Genomic DNA, 17,875 nt, shown 5'->3' with positions numbered 1-17,875 from the left:
TTTACCAAATCCCCACTCCTGTGTTATCTAAGTAATCCTTCTATGTATAAAAAGTATTCTTAATAGGTACTTTTAACTGCCCTTTGACATAAGTTTGTTTCAGTAATCTCTTTACTCTCCCTTGGCAATTTATTGTACAACTTTATTCTTTGACAGAAATGCTATTTTGAGTTTTGTGTTTGTTCTTTCTTGGTAAATGTCAGTTCAGTTTAGAGTTTGTTCCATGGTCATGGACAGAGCTGTTTATACAGTAATCATCAATGTTATTTTATGTGTGTACAATTTATTGACAAATGTACTCTTGTGGTGTAGTTCAAATTCCCAGCTATGATGACCAAACTAAAGAGACCATAAAATGCAGACTGACTACACAAAAAAAAAAATTCTAAAAATAAGATTCTTGTACCAGTATTTGCCTGGAGTGTAGCCTTGTATGCAAGTGAAAAGCAGATAACAGGAAGAGGATAGAAGCTTTTGAAATGTGTTGCTGTAGAAGAATGCTTAAGATTAGATGGATAGATAGAATAAAAAACAAGGGGGTGCTGAACAAAATTGAAGGAAAAAGAAATGTGTGGCACAATTTGACTAAAAGAAGGGAAATTTGGGAATGGAAGGAAGTTTTATCAAGATTATTTACAGGATAGACTAGCACGAAGAGCTGCATCAGATCAGTCTTTGGGCTGAAAACCACAAATAACAACAACAACAACAATCGCTTGGCGTGGCTGATCATGCTGTTTTCCTTAGAAGGACTCATCAAATCTTTTTACGGGAGTGCCAAATGAGTGGATTCAGTCATTTATGAGCAACTGTAAATAGATTTAGCATAAGATTTACAAAGAAATCTCTGAATATGTTACACAAGGGTCTCTACAAGGGCCACTTTTTCCTTCTGTGTATTAATCACCGATCTTGAATTCCTAGGCACATGAGACAATAGTTTTTGCTGATGACACAAGTTATAATAAAATCTAGAGTGAATTTAAACTCTTCAAGAAAAAAACATGCAGTGCCACAGTCCTCACTTAAACCAGCTAATTATAAATAGAGATAAAACAATAGCTCTAAATTGGCACAGTGTACAAAACATAAATGTGTAACAGGCAACTGTCACTATTAATAATAAATTGATGAGTATACTGATCTAGATAAAAATGAAGTGGGACATATATGTGGCACATATTGACTGAAATACAAGTAAAGGTTGTTATGCCCTAAGGACGCTGGAAATATGACTGTTCAACAAAAAAAATATGAAATTAGCCAGAAAAACACAAAAAGTTCAAACATTCTGAGTCACTGTACAAAACAGCAAGGTAACCTGCACATTATGCCTACAAACACTGACATATGTCAAAAAGAGACCTATCACATAGAGGTAAAACTCTACTACAGACTTCTAAGTAATCTTCTATACACTCTATTATAGATTTAAAAAATCTTTGAGAGACAAGCATGGGTATAGTTACAATATCAGTACTACTAGAAATGGTGTTTGCCTTCCTCTGCTCTATAAATGACTTACACTGCCAGTTACAGAAGGATGTCGGGTGCATCGTGCAACATGGTATTTTCCACATTAATAAATAATTGTCGATGGTCAAAGAAATGATAAGTGTCTGAGAAAAATTCTAGAGCCTGCTGGATATTGAACTCTGAATGTTTCATTTTAAATCTGTTACTTACTTTTTATCATTATTATTTTCTCTCAGAATGAAGCCAAATGAAAAGAAATCAAGATTATGGTTCTCTGTGAAGAAAATGTCTTCTGGGGAAGGAATCTTTCTTCGACTATAGATTCTTGTTAGGAACGGAATCTAACTTGATGTTTGGAATTCTTTGATCTCTGGCACCTTTGTACAACGAATCACAGCTAATAACACAGAATAGTAGTGTATATTTTAAGTCCCAATTAATAAACTGAATGTGAGACTCATTAATGTTTTGTAATTGTATAGCCCTACACAAACCTCTTAAATTACAATCTATAAATCAGAATGTGCAGATGTAAATAAATACAGTATGGCCCTAGAATCGTGATTTGGATATCATGAAGTATGCAGCAGTGTTCATGATCCAGTGGATGCATTAAAAAAAGGCAAGCTGAACTTATGCATACATGCAAGTTTGAAATGATGATCCTTCCTCAATGGCACCCCATTAATTGCAGAAGTATCACACATGGGGTTGCATATGGGAACACAACACTGATGATTCAGAAATTAAGTAAGTGGCCTGAAGTGTTTACATGGATAAAACAAACATTTTTTGATTTACTGTGCCAACTAAGTGATGCTTTGTAACTTATGGAGGACTCCCTTTCTTCTTTTACTTCCAAACCATTCACAGAGTTTCTTCTTCTTTTCTTCTGTCTATCCTGGAGCTTGCCAAGAAGGAATCTCAGCAAACTTGCAACTGTTAATTATGGTTCTAAATTTTGTTCAATCTGGAAAGATTTCTTCAGAAGTGCTAATTTCTACTAGGCCTCCCTAAATTTATGTTACCCAATTGTTTTGGTTCAGTTTTGGTGGGTCTAAGTTCAGAATTTTCTTTGTGAGCCCATTGATATTCATTTTATGAAATTGGCCATAAAGATTTAATTAATGTTTCCTGATGGTATCTGTGACTTTTTCTGTAACTTGATCAATCTCTTTTTTTTCTCCATCCAGATCCCAATTCTGCATTCTGGATGCAATGTCAATCATATAAACATTCACTGGCAGCAACAAAAATGATAGCAGAGTAGGCATCAAAAGCATCAGAGGATATTATTGTGATAATGTTGATCACACAATCAGCCACATCTCTGCTACACATATATACAAATTAAAGATCTCTTTTTGCATACTAATCTGCATATTTCTCATGTTTTGATTATCCTGAGAATTGCTAACAAGCTGAAATTAATAGAGATAGTTAATTCAGTTAATGGGAAGACAGTAAAACTACCAAAACAATCAGTATGTGAAGAAAAAGTAAATAATAAACTTCCAACACTCAAATTATTTTATTTCATTTGCTTGTTTAATATGGACAGAGCAGACCTTAAAGGCTCTCTGTTATATTAGTCTTGGCACATTACAGTTTACAGTGTAGTCAATGTTATGTTTAAGTAGCAAAGACAGTAAAAGTATTCAAATGAGTTTCATTGTAATATCTATTTTACTGATAAGAATATTAAAACAATGAAAATGTATAAAGAGAGGAAGGAAAAAGCGAATAGAAACTAGTGGGAAGAGAAAAGAAGACAATTAATTAAAATATCTCTTTGCGTAACTATATTGAGATTGCACATTAAGGTGTTGTGTTAACAAGGCACTATACTGGGTGAACATAATGACATATGTCCACTTTACGTAATGAAATGTATTTTTTGCAGTGCACTGATACAAAGTCATAATTCACTAATGATCACAATGGTGAGAGAAAACAGGCTGAGTAAAAAAAGATATCACTGAGCTTCACAGCAGTGTAGGCACGCAGGGAACGAAATGAAGGACCAGCACTGCAGTCAATAGGGTGGAGGGGCGGTGGCAATGTGGAGTGCGAGATTGAGTGACCAGTCGTGTTGTGGTAGACTCATGAGGGAGGTATGGCTGTACCATTTCTTGAGGCCAGAGGTGGTGTGAAGTCACAGTTCCCAGAGACCGTGTAGTCCTGTAGCCATTGAGGAGGATGCAGAGGTCGGCCTGGTTGAGAGAGAGGGATCATGGATCCCACACTGTAGAGGAAGGGTGTGTGATGAGCAGGATAGTGATAGAGAGGCATCGTTGTTGTCAATGGAAGCTGCAATGTTTTCTTCATCAGCATCTTGCAGAAGCTGAAAGGAGTGGAGAATATGGGCAGTTGCTGAATCATTGAGTGTATGTGGACGAACATGGAGAACAATGAGGGTGCCATCTCAGAGTTAAGGAGAGGAATCCTCAATGCAGATATGTCAACCATGAAGATTGCAACACAGAGGGGAAGGTGAGGCAGTATAAAGTTCACACTGGGAGAGGGTACATCGTCCAACGGGGAGTCATCACACAGAGCACTTTCGTTAACGGATACACAGGAAGAGGTGAACTCAGAAGACAACTTGTTGATGCACGCAGAGGCAGGTATGGCCATGGATGACATCTCAGAATCAGATATCAACTGGGGGTTCTTGTCAAGGATCAATTAAGTGACATGGCCTGCTGTTTCCCATTGACACAAATGTCTAAAGTGTTATTTGTGTACTGAAGCACCCTGTGTGGGCTGGAGTAAGGAGGTTGTAATGCTGCCTGAACCATGTCATCTCAAAGCATAATGAACTCTCTGTGTTCTAGGTCTTTGTGTACAAACACTTGTGGCAAAACATGAGAGTGCGGAGGCACAATGCAGATGTTGGCAATGTGTGAGGGGACACACTCAGTTAAGGCCGGGAGTTTGGCAGTAAAGGAAGCTTGGAATCTTCAACAAACTTGGCGGGGAGTATCAAAGGCTAGCCATATAAGATTTTGGCCAAGGAAGAGTTTAGGTTATCTTTACAGGCTGTGCAGATGCCAAGTAACACCCACGGAAGAGCTTCTGACCAGAAGCCTGAGTGACACATGGTGGCTGCTTCTAGTACCAACACGCTGGGGGTGGTACGCGACTGTGTGGAATTTGCTGACACCACACAGGGCACATAACCTGGTAAAGAGGAGTGACTCAAATTGTCTCCCTTGGTCAGTCCTGATAGAAGAGGGACAACCAAAGTGGGAGAGTCATGTAATGAGAGCCAGCCGCGGTGGTCTAGCGGTTCTAGGCGCGCAGTCCGGAACCACGCGACTGCTACGGTCGCAGGTTCGAATCCTGCCTCGGGCATGGATGTGTGTGATGTCCTTAGGTTAGTTAGGTTTAAATAGTTCTAAGTTCTAGGGGACTGATGACCACAGATGTTAAGTCCCATAGTGCTCAGAGCCATTTGAACCATGTAATGAGAAACGCTCATGCAACCAAATCAGCACATTTCTCTGAGAGGGGAAGAGCCTTCACCTGTCTGTTGGCGTGATTGATGACTAATAGTATGTACCTAAAACATATCAAAGGGGGAAGAGGACCCATGAGGTCAAGGTGTACGTGACTGAGCAGTCCTTTCATTCTTTGAATTGTCCTAGAGGGGTTTGACTAACCTTGCTATGCTGGCAAGGTAATCATGCGTGTGTCCAAGAGCAAGTCGTTTTTTACTCTAGATCAGGTGAAATATTCTGTCACAAGGCACTTGGTAGCTTTTATTCCCAGGCATGCCAGGTCGTGAATAGCCAAAAAAATTTATGTCATAGAGAGTGGGGGAGAGTACCCATGAAGTTATCACACAGCACTGGACATGATGAGCCAGGAAGACACTGGGATTCCACTGTCAATGCAGAGGCAGTGTCTTGTTGCAGAGTTTGAATGTCGGGGTCACCCATTTGCAGGCGAACTAGTTCATCCAAGGGAGAAGAAATGTCGTGCACGTGTGATGTATAATCAGTGACAATGTTATCAGCCCCCCTGTTCTAGCGGACATGTGGTGGTGTATTGGCTAATGAGGTCCTTATGATGGAAACGTTGTGGGGGATGATCATTGACAGGGTTGCAGATTGCACCTGCAAGAAATTCATGAACAGTAACGATCGTGACTTCACATCTTTCAGTGTCCTCATGGAAATATCACCCAGTCTCACAGATTGTGAGGAGTTCCCAGTAGAATGCTGACCACACTTTCCATGTCCCTGAAGTTTTCTCGCCCACCACATGCCGTCAATGGATTATGAAGAAAAGCAGTGCAGCTCTAGTGTTACCTTCCTGGGTCACACCATCACCGTCCAATGTGAGACAGCATCACATTTATCAGTGACCTGCCATTACCAGGAACCTATCACAATCTGCAACAATTCCTCAGAATAGCAAATTTTTTCTGGTACATTTTCTGAGGAATTGTTGCAGATTGTGATAGGTCTCTGGTAATGGCAGGTCATTGATAAATGTGATGCTGTCTGACATTGGACGGTGATGGTGTGACCCAGGAAGGTAACACTAGAGCTGCAAAATTGTGGTTTGTTGTGGTTAATCTCCACACTGTGGTTGCCAGGTGCTTTAAGGACCCGCGGTAAGTGTCGCTCATGCTCCTTGGCAGAAGTGAAGTAGATGAGAATGCCATCGAGATAGGCATAGCAGAAAGGTAGGGAAAAAAGTATAGAGTCAATAAATCATTGTCAGTCTGGGCAGCGTTCTTGATACCATATGGTATAAACCGGTATTCAAAGAATCCGAATGACATAATGATGGCTGTTTTCAGTATGTCATCTTAGTACACGGGGATCTGATGATTGCTCTGCAATGATAAGTTACTCTAAAAATCCGTGCGCTGTTGAGTTGCTGAGCAAAGTCTTGTATGTGAGAAATAGGGTAGTTTCCCACAAGGCACAATCTTTGAACTTGCGATAGTCCCCACGTAACTGGAATAAACCATCCTTCTTAGGGACTAGACGAATGGGTGATGACCAGAGACCGGATTATATACATTTGCATGTTTGGCTCCTTTTCACTGGTTACTGCATATTTTAATTAAAAATTTACGACGATGCATATTTTCGCTCTATGTTTACAATATTTTAAAAATTTTGCCGGGTGGTCTCTAGTTTTGGTGTCTCACAGGTTGACCACGATCTAGAACTGCGTGCAATCACTAACTGAGAGGCTACTGCCTTGTGAAATCATTACAACAGAGGAACAGGGTCAGGCAGATAAGAGTCAATTCTCCTGCGCTCGCGCCCCCGGTTTATGCCCTCCGCTGTCATAACGTACACGTCGGCAACAGTTAAATTAAACTATGCAAGCTTTTAGTTGCACGTCCATTGTTTCAGTTTTGCTTTCTATCTACTTGTACACGGTTGAACGTGCTTTGATGTGTAGTGTGTAACATGTTGTGCACCATGCCACTCGAAAAAAGAAACATCATTTCTTAGACAGCTGACCATCCTGGAACATTTACATATGACAGAATTGTTTTATATTGTCGAGTTTGCGAGAAAAATATTTCCTGCAAAAAAAAAAAAAAAAAAAAAAAAAAAAAAAAAAAAAAAAAAAAAAAGTTTCAAATAGACCAGCGCGTTAAGACAAGTCTTCATATCGCAGGAATGCAGCAGAAAGGACCACGACAACAAGTTCTAACAACAGCTAGTTACAGTAGCAGGAATTTGTCCAAAGGTAACTAAAAGCGTCGGTTTAACATGGATCAATATGCAGCATTCATTGCAAGCAATATTCATCTTAAGAAACTTACAAACCCTACCCTCAAAGGCCTCCCGCACAAATATTGCTTAAATCAAAATATACCAGATAAATCAACATTGCGTAAAAATTACATACCAACAATTTACGTTAAATGTTCTGCGTGCGATATATCTCGAAGTTAGTCCTGTACATACCGATTGTTTCGCTGCGACTCACTCGCATCGTATCGGCTTGTTACCAACAACAATAGCAAGAAGGAACAATTATTGTTGAAACACGGTATGCATCCCTATATTGCAAATTTTTAGAAAATGATCCCAGAAAGGCCCCCTTCCTAACTTCTACTAGAAAGTATTTAGAAAATGATATCAACGTTCTAAATGTACCGATTTTTCGCGTGGCTGGAGCTCTTCCACATAACTGATATGCACAGATTCGACTTCGAGATATAATGCATGCAGTAACTACAATGTTTTTTATTATTTGATCTTGCATATTCTGACGTTTTCATCCGTTTTTAAGCAATTTTCATGCATATTTGTATGCATATTTAAAGGTTTTTGCGATGTGTATAATCCGGTGTCTTGTGATACCAATTGCTGTCCGATGGATGCACAATTTTGGCACTTAAGAGTTTGTGAATGGCTGCTTTCACATAATGCAGTTTCTTAGATGTTACGTGTTGGGCCTTGAAACAGACCAGACGGTCTTCTGTTGTGGATAACCTAGGGCAGGTACTGTTTGTGATTGCGCCAACTGGAGCATTTTGAATCCGGGTGAGGGTGCACAAATGTGTATCAATATGAGATGGAAATACCTGACCACACGAAACATTGATAGTCTGAGTGTCACTGACCTGAGTTGTATGAAGTATTCTTAGGGGTGAGGGAGCAGTGGCCACAAAGGCGGAACCATGACGTGAAGTGGCCTTGAAGTGGGGAGGTTGTTGACTATGTGAAGAGCATGCACCATTTTGACTGACACAGGTAATCAGCTGATGAAGGACACTGGAGCAGAGGACATTGTTCTCGTGATGTCTAAGATGTCCATAAAGGCAAACCTTGTATTTGGGTTCTTTTTCTGCAGCTCGGGAATCTGCATGCAGGAATGTGCTTCAGTGGAACAGAGTAAAACGTGGGTTCGCGAGCAGATGGTGAAGAGATAGGCAGTTGAGGAGGGATGCCGTTGGCAACAGAACTGTGATCTAGAGCAGTGGACAAAGTAGGCAGAAGATGTGGTGCATCGCCCGAGGCCTGCCTGAGAAGGGTGGGCAGGTCCTGTGCACATATCAGACATGGCGCGGCTGGCATGGAAGGTAACTCGACCATTGCAGATTGGGCAACTGTGGTCTCCGGAGGATGGTTTGGAAAGTTTGTAGGAAACAGTTTGGACAAGCAAACGGAATGCTGCACCCCTTGCAGATAAATAAAATTCACAGAGTGCTTAGTCAGTTATGAGGGAGGCAGTGGTGTGACAAGCTGATGTGGTGATGTGGCTTTGTGCATCAAATCCTGCAACATACGTTCTGTTTAGGCACAAGGAGCCTGGAAACAAACCTGTGTTTCAGGATGTAGTGGCTTGAGTTCATGTGGTTTGGCGGCATCAGCCAAGTGAGTAGGCACTGGGGCACCAGTGTGAAGTGAATGTACATGTGTCCACAAATCTGGAAAATGTGACAAAAGCAGAGTTTGTGCTTCACAGTCAAAGTTGACTGTAGGAGCCAAGAATGTAGAGTTTGAGTCACAATGCAGTAAGTGATCCACAGATCTTGGTACAAAACTGGTAAATTACAATACATATTTTGCGGACAAGTAAAATGAATCGGAGTCATGAGTGTGGGATCGAGGCACTATACTTGGGGAAAATAATGCCAAGCAACTATTTTGTGTAATGAAACATATTTATTGTGCTACACTGATTCAAAGTCATAATTTACTAACGATCACAATGGTGGGAGAAAATAGACTGGGCCAAAGATGATATCACTGAGCTTTACAGCAATTTAGGCAGACTCTTGATATTTGATCCACTATCGATAATCGCCACAATGTATATGAACACAATGCAAAGGAAAGCTAAGCTCTTAGTTTATATTTGAAAGTGGTGAAATTTCTCTGGTGTAATAGGGAAGGGTATTCCACAGCAGTACTTGAAGAACTGAAGGACTTGGCATAAAGACTTGTGTCATAAGTGAGCTCAGAAAGTAATTTGAAATATAAGGAGCTGCTGTTTCACAAATGTAGTTGATGTAGAAATGCTGTATATGTGTCTTGGTCATGAAGGAGTCAGCAAAGCAAGCATCATGTCATAAAAAATGCCCTTGAGCTGTAAATAACCAGGACAGCTTTCTCTTGAAAGGGCTAAAGTAACCGTACAGCTGTATGTTGGTATCATGTCTTATACAGGAACTGGGGATGGTTGATATGATGGAGTTTGTTACTTCTTTGATGTTGTTACAGGATATCACAATAATATGGACAACACAGGCTTTCTCTGGAGAAAAAAGTTTTCCTTTTTAGCAAGATATAGAGTGACATGTATTCCTTATAGTTACACATATACAATATTTGCATTTAAATGCTCACGCAGATCTGTAACAGAGGTACTGAAGGGATTCCTGTTTTATTTATGATTACACGCCATGCTTAAAACAAAAATCAAAGAAAAAGACGAATGGGACAACATAGGAAGGACAAAACTATAGACACATACAACCAAAGAATCAGGGATGACAATGGTGTTATATCTTACAATATATTTTCAGCATCTACCTTGAGACAGAAATTTATTATTTTTTTTATTTATTATTTATTTATTTTAGCAATTGCTGTGAGAAAAATTTGTTTTGCAGAGGTGTGGTGGATCTGTTTCCTTGCCTGTGAAATGAAAAATAATGTATGAAAGTCATTTTGTTTGGATGCACAAAATTCTCAATGGAAATTAGTGAATTCAGAAAAGCACCCATATGTTCAAACTGAAAATTAGTAATCTGCTTGAGGACGTGAAAGTTTAGGAAGTTGTGTATGATAACTTAAAAAATATTAGAGTTAATATCTGACAGATAAATCTGTGTAGCCCTCTGTGAGGGATTTGTGGCACACGGTACTAGCACGTCTGTACACTCCTGTCATAAATGAATAGCACAAAAGGTCATTCAGACCCTGTGAATGAATAATACAGAAGGTCACTTAGGACGTGAGTTAAGAGAAACCCACATATTTCAATGCTTCGCTTTGAGCAACCTTCCTAACATACCACTCTCTCCTCGCAAATGAAAAAACTATTAGTTCTGAAAGTTAGGTAGTGTGTTCCTTTTACTTTTATATGTGTTTTATCAGATACAGTTCGGCTCCTGAAGGTGAATACTGGCCAGAAATTCTGCCTCACTATAATTTATTTGTTTACTAAATTGAATTTTCCTTTGATACAGAGAACATTTTATGTAATAAAGTAGTTCAAACCTTCAACAAAATAATGTATTCAAAAATTGTGAATCTGCAGTCTGCAAGGCATACTACACTGTCAAAGGGATTATTATAAGTACCTTTCACATCTACTGTCATCCATGTATAACCTATTAAGTACATTATGTTTCCAGAGCTTGCATGATGGATAAAACATAACTGTAAACTGTACAGGAAAGTTTGCATGCATTAGTGTTGTGCTCTTTAGTCTGAAAACTGTTTTGACGCAACTCACCACATTACTCTGTTGTTAGGAAGCTTCTTCACCTCCACATGACTGTCACCTATACCTGTCTGAATATGTATACTGTGCTCAAACCTTGATCTCCCTCTACAATTTTTACCCTCCACACTTAATACCATTAGCAAATTACCATTCCTTCGTGTATCAGAAGATCTCTTATCAAATGATACCTCATTTTAGCTGTGACAGTTTTTTATCTCAAATTTGATTTGTGGCGTCGGTAGGTCACATCGACCATGTAAAGCATGATCTTTGAACTCTAACTGCTCTGACAAGCCGCCATGTTAGTATGACAGTCAGCCTTTGTATCTTGTAAAGTGTACATGTGTATCTTCCTTTGTGCTAAATATATGCATGAATAGACATTTATTGGAACAGTTTGCAGTGTGTACAGTTATCTGTATTCCCATTTCCCATATTGGTGGCCGCGAATTTCTGTCTTCCGCGACATCCGCAACAGCCTTGTGGATCAACAGGTTTTACGTTTAACACCATGGCTGCCTCACCCAGCGTTTTATACAAGGATTTGGAGGCTTAGCTACTACCACTAGGCCACTCCAAACCCCTGCCAACAGTTGTTTCGCCGCTAATGGACAGTAATTCGCGATCTCAAACAAAGTTAACCTCAAACTTTGCAGCTCTACAACGGCCAAGTGTTACGCCGTTACCTCAAACAATGGACTCAGGTTTCATGTTGCTGGACTGTGCACACCAACATGTGAAAGGTGAAGTGGACAATTTCCAGAATTGTGTAACTATTGATCGCTCGTGTATTGTTCAAAGGGACCAAAATTTGCACACATGCTTTGATCCGCCATGCGCCACAACATCAGTTACAGTTGTGTCATGTGCAACTCTGCCATTCGTACAAAACACACACATGGTCAACTGCTATCAAGCTATGCCAGTTTTGCCTCCCTCATCATTTAATAACGGACATTTTTATACAGGCTCAACCACCAGATCTGTCGCCCAGTTTCTCGACCACGTGGGTTCGAGCACACCCGATGGCGCTTCACCATCCAGGAACGTTGTACCATGACAATGTGACCGCCAGCAGGTTTCACCACTGATTTATGGTCCTACCACACAGGGTGTGTTTCCGATGTGCGCAGAAAACTCTCGCTGTGACCACACCAAGTGCCAAACCACCCCTCCCTCCTCTACACCCCTCCTCCCACTCACGGGGGACCCTGATCCCGACCATACAGACACTCACTCCTTCCGCAGTACCATCTGCACCTGCCGCGCTGGCCTTCTGCGTCATTTCCGAGATGGACAATTTAAGTACTGTGCCTTTAACCTCCGGTCCAGTTTACGGGCCTACCTCACACACCGCTCATCTGTTTGTTCCCACAGTACAGACCGTGCCTGCCGTGTCGTGCTTCCATGACTCATCAGGGACATTGCAACTGGCTGTTGTTCAGGATGTGTTTGCTAGTAACATGTCCTCGCCAGTAGTGCCGGGTTACAGGACAGCCTATCCTACCATGGGACAGCAGGCCTTCCAAGATACGCTGAAGCCACTCTCTTCCCCACCACCCCCCTCTAGCCGTCTGCCGAAGCTACCTCCTTTATACGAGGACAACCCCATTTCATGGTTCGCGCTTGTGGAGCACCTTTTCGAGTTACATCAGGTGACCCATGACAGCTCTAAATTTCTATGTCTCGTCATGACCACTCAGATTTAATTTGTAACTTCGTTCCGCCACCGCCGCTGCCAATGAGTTCACCAAGAAGACAATATTGGACCGATTCGCCTACTCGCCACAGGAATTAATAATTGAGATCCTGTACGAGGAACACCTGGGGGACCACACTCCATCACAACTCTGGCGCCGCCTTCAGCTACTTGTGAGTGAACACACAATGCCGGACATTACACTGTGGGTGGTATGGTCTGCCAAGTTACCTACCAACCTGCAGATACACCTGCTGCCACAATCCTTCGAGTCTATTGGCTCTTGCCTTCACATCACAGATCAGCTGTATGCACTACTGCCCAAAAACAACCAGCATACCTCTCACAGCTGGTTGGCACTACGGCGCCTGTTTACCAGATGTCTGCAGGAAGAGGCAGGGTCGTTCTGCCTTCATGCCATCTACACCACCGGGCAGTACTCGTTCGCTCTCTCCTCTTTCCGAGCACTCAAGAACTGCACATGCACCATACATCCCAGTTTACATTCCGGAACAGATCAGTGAGGAAAAACCTCCTCTGCTGTCACAATCACCATCACCACCACATATGGCTCATCCGTACTGTTGGTACCACAAGATTTTCGGGGATGAGGCCAAGAAGTGCAAATTACCTTGCTAGCACCCACAGGATCTAAAAGACGCTGAGTTTTGTGGGGAACTTCACAGGCATCCTCAAACATTGCACTCCGTCCACTCGTCCTCTCGGCCGAAAGGTCATTTATACATGACCGACATTTTGTCGTGGCTTGTTTTCATAGTCGACACAGGTGCTGACATGTCTTTCATACCTACATCATTGGCTCCTCCCGTTTTTTCACCGACAGAGTCGCTTCTACATGCTGTCAACACATCAGCATTACAAACTGTTGGCTCTGCTAAAGTTATGGTGCATCTATCTCCTTCTCTACATTTCCCATGGAATTTTTACATCGCCGACATTGACGAACCAATTCTCGGTATGGACTTCGTGTCCCGTTACAAACTCTGCCCGAACATAGTCCAAGGTTCAGTGCTACACCACCATTCTGACACTCAGATGCTGTGCTCAGGCACTTATGCTTGTTGTTCCATTCCCGTCGCGACATGTGATATGGTTCGCGAATATCCTAGCCTCACTGACAAAATTATGACCTGCATCACTAATCTACTGTCAGAGTATGACGCAGTGACACAACTCCGTCGGCAAAACGACGAGTTGAAACACTGGATTGCACACACTTTCGACGAGCTCACCGAGGCCCATACCTCGCTGCTACAACTGCACTCCACAGTTCCTTCACCTGATTGACGTTCATCAGCAGACAGACACCAGCATGGACACTCATCAGGTTAGTTCAAAAACCTTCATTGCATGTGACGTTTTGCATTCAGTGATCTCTGCACCCGCCACACGCCCGCTACGTGCAGTGCCATGTGTTTCAAACAGTGGTTCTAATGACAGTTGCGCTTGTGATGCGAACATGCCCACCGTGCAGGCAGCCACCCCACATTTGGTAAACAAACCCCCTCTCTCACATGCCAAGTACGCGATTCAGCGGCCATCACTGTTCCCCGCACAAGGCCAATGCCTCTCTCACCCGCACCAGTTACTCAAGGCAAAGCTAACAACAGACTGTCACTGTGCACCCCGATCTGGTCTGTGCTGCACACAGCCGACCTCTCCAAACAAACGCACGCCGCGCTCACGTAATAGGCATGTGACTTTCGTGCTGCCTTTTCCCACTCGCGCTAACGGCTACGTCTCATCGCGCCCCACTCGTACCAAAACTTCACGTCAGGACGTTACTCAGACTCGTGTGCAGTTCTCAGTCTCTTCCGTCACTGACGGAACGACACACAAGATAATTACCATTGCGAACCGTCCTATTAGGCACAAGGTTAGACGCCTCAACTCTATTAAGTTGCGTGCGGCCCGCCAGCAAATTAACGAACTTCTGGAGGCAGGCATTCTACAGCCATCCGACAGCAAGTGGTCTTCACCGATTCACCTTGTCCCATAACACGACAGTTCTTTTTGAATGTGTGGTGATTACAGGTGCTTAACCACTCGTACCATCGTGGACAATTACCCAATGCTGAACATAAACGATTTCTCCCATATGTTATCGAGCGCCACAATCTTCAGTGTGATTGACTGTAACTGTGCCTATCAGCAGATTCCCGTAGCGCCGAAAGACATTCCAAAGACTGCTATCACCACGCCGCTCAGTTTGTTCCAATGCAACTTCATGCCATTTACCTTAAAGAATGTGGCACAAACGTGGCAACGATTGACTCAATCTTACGACAGTTCGAGTTCTGCTTTGTATACCTGGATGACATTCTCATTTTCAGCCAATCGACTGAGGACCACGAAGACCATTTATCCCAGATCCTCCAGACCTTGACTCCAACAGTGTCGAGGTCAACACAGATAAATTCCAATTGCGCCAGTGTTCTGTGACATTTTTGGGTTACACTGTCTCCGGAGACAGAGTACAGCCTCCCAAATCCCACGTGCAGGCTATCACGTCATTGCCAGCCCTGGCTGTGTACAAAGAACTCTGACATTTCCTGGGTACTATAAATTACTACCGCCGACATCTACCTTCTGCCGTCACCGTGCAGGCCCCACTGACGGTCTCGCTGTCCGGCAAACAGACTTTGAGCCTTAACACTCTAAGCGCCAAGCCCGTAAAATTTACGGGCCTGGGATCGCGCGAAAATCACCAAGCCCGTAAAATTTACGGGCCGCTACATTTAATTTCATTCAAAACACTGCAACGTTATTTCTACGGGTTTGGCCAGCGCTATACGTTTTTCAGATGTTTATTAACAAAATGCGTCCATAGATGTCACGGCAGCGCTGTAATTCATGTTAAAACTTATCTTTGCGTTCTCAGTCTGTATATCATTCAGTTGTTTGTCATCATGTTTCGGCGCGGTTTATCAGACGCAGAAATTGCGGATTTGATCAATCATAGCGACACTCTGGATAATGTAGAGAGTGATTCAGACGATTCTGAATGCAATGGTGTGTTTGAAGGTACGTATTTCCGAATTTTCCACGTAATTGTGCAGTACGCACATATCTGTTGAACATGTGTAAACGATGTATGTAGTTACACATAATGTGATATTCTTTTTAGAAGACGAGATTGATGACAGTTTGTCTTCAGATGAAGACGAGAATGATGTTGAAGGTGTTGCTTCAAATCCAGCAGCTGTGCCGTATCCGAAAGACAGTGAGTGGACTGCAGTTGACACCTACCGACCTCTGCCTGTCAACACGACACCCAGGCAGATACTAGTGGATATTGATGAGTCGAGTTCTGTACTGGATTGCAGTAAAGTGTTCCTTACTGACAGTGACGTAAATGAACTCAAGAGACAGACAAATTTGTATGCATCACAGACAATACAGAAGAAAAGAAGAGGAAATAATCTGAAGCCCCATTCAGTTTTGAGTTCGTGGAAGCCAGTGACTATAAGTGAGATGAGGCGTTTCTTGGGTATTATTTTCCACATGTGTGTTTCGAAAAAGCCAAAAATTGCGGACCATTGGAGCACTAATCCTGTTCTTAGTTGTAACTTTTGTCCCCATGTCATGAGCCGTTTGCGTTTCACTCAGATACTGTCATGCTTGCATCTTGTTGACAATTCAAATCAGAAAAAACCAGGCGAAGATGGATTTCATCCACTTTACAAAGTTTTGCCATATTATAATAATTTGAAGGAGCGATGTATCCAGGCATATCGTCCCTCAGAAAAAGTGACAATTGATGAAGGAATTTGCCCATTTCGAGGTCGTGTGAGTTTCCGTGTTTACATGCAAAATAAGCCTCATAAGTATGGACTGAAAGTATATGCTGTTGCTGAAGCCAGTAGTGGCTATGTTGTAAATTTTGAAGTTTATGCTGGTAAGCATATTGTTGACAATTCTTCGTCTGCGGTTATTTTGCGATTGTTGTCTGACAGCAGCTTGCTGAACAAAGGCCACACTGTGTATTTAGATCGATTTTATTCCAGTCCAGAGCTATTTCAGCAACTGGCAGAGAAAGGCACTGGAGCTGTTGGTACTGTGAACAAATCCAGGAAAGGATTGCCTAAAGATTTAGTATCTGCTAAGCTGAAAAAGGGCGAAATGTCTTTTCGGCGTAAAGATAATGTATTGGCAATGAAGTGGAAAGATAAGAGAGATGTGTATACATTGTCTACAAGGCATCAAGCAACATTTGGTACGCATACTAAGAGAAATGGGTCTGTAGTATTGAAACCACTTCAGGTACTTGATTACAACCTCAATAAAATTGGAGTGGATATTGGAGACCAACGCCTGCAGTACAATCCGTTCCAGCACAGAACTGTGAAATGGTGGCGAAAATTATATTTCCATTTGCTGCTTATGGGAGTATCAAATGCATTTTGGCTGTACAATGCAGTGCACAGGAAGAAAATTACAATAACAGACTTTATAACAGTGCTTGCAGTTCAGCTTGTTGAAGACGACACACTTGAATTCATTCCAAGAAATGAAGGAACTGTAGGTCGGCTAACAAAGAGACATTTTTTGCAGCACATACCTGCAACTACTAAGAAGTATGCTGCTCGTGTGTGTCACGTGTGCAGTTCCAGGAGCAAGAAACAGAGTGGCAAGGCTTCTCGCAAAGAGACACGATACGAATGTGAACAGTGTGGCGTTGCACTCTGCCTGGAACCTTGCTTTAAAATTTTCCACACTAAAAAACAATATGATTCTGTGTGAAATTTATATGTAATACTGTATACTATCAGAAACATGTAATGTAGTGCCACAATTTTGGTTAAAAATAAATCACAATTGTATTCCCTTATTCGTATGACTTTTTCTAAATTCTTAAAACATCTAAGTGATTTCTATAACTGTACCTTAAAGCTGTGCATTGTAAAGTAGTTTCTTTCACTCAGAATTAAAGTAGAAATGTGCAGCTTCAAGATGGTACCAAATTTGCCACAATCCAAACAGTAGATTTGATGCAGTAATTTTTTTAATATTGGTAAAATTGCCCGGTTTCTAGGGACGGGTGCATAAAATAGGCCTGGTACAGAGAGTGTTAAGCCAGTTCGCTGAACTGAATCTCACGCTGTCGTACACACCCACCCCGATCCGTCTGCAGAGTTGTTCATCACTACGGATGCCAGCAACATCGCGGTCGGGGCAGTATTACAGCAACGCAAATGTGACTCAGTTTTACCCCTTCATTTCTTCTCTAAAAAACTG

General features: G+C 42.0%; 1 protein-coding gene across 1 annotated transcript; it reads left to right on the top strand.

The window, feature by feature from the left end:
* Positions 1–13,360: 13,360 nt before the first annotated feature.
* Positions 13,361–17,380, top strand: LOC126456456 (piggyBac transposable element-derived protein 4-like). Its single transcript, XM_050092206.1, has 3 exons — positions 13,361–13,522; positions 15,535–15,661; positions 15,765–17,380. The coding sequence occupies exons 1-3, from the start codon at positions 13,361–13,363 to the stop codon at positions 17,378–17,380; spliced, it is 1,905 nt and encodes a 634-aa protein (XP_049948163.1).
* Positions 17,381–17,875: the final 495 nt, after the last annotated feature.

This window comes from Schistocerca serialis, chromosome 2 (assembly GCF_023864345.2).
Source record: "Schistocerca serialis cubense isolate TAMUIC-IGC-003099 chromosome 2, iqSchSeri2.2, whole genome shotgun sequence".
NCBI classification, from domain to species: Eukaryota; Metazoa; Arthropoda; class Insecta; order Orthoptera; family Acrididae; genus Schistocerca; species Schistocerca serialis.
The sequence above is the reverse complement of the archived record's forward strand: the minus strand, read 5'-3'. Positions and strand labels throughout refer to the sequence as shown.

Excerpts from the sequence above, each read along its gene's own strand:
- LOC126456456 (XM_050092206.1), top strand. The coding sequence starts at position 13,361 with ATGACCGACATTTTGTCGTGGCTTGTTTTCATAGTCGACACAGGTGCT. Across the intron at positions 13,523-15,534 it reads TTGGCTCTGCTAAAGTTATG|TTGTTTGTCATCATGTTTCG; the intron begins GTGCATCTATCT and ends TATATCATTCAG. Across the intron at positions 15,662-15,764 it reads ATGCAATGGTGTGTTTGAAG|AAGACGAGATTGATGACAGT; the intron begins GTACGTATTTCC and ends TATTCTTTTTAG.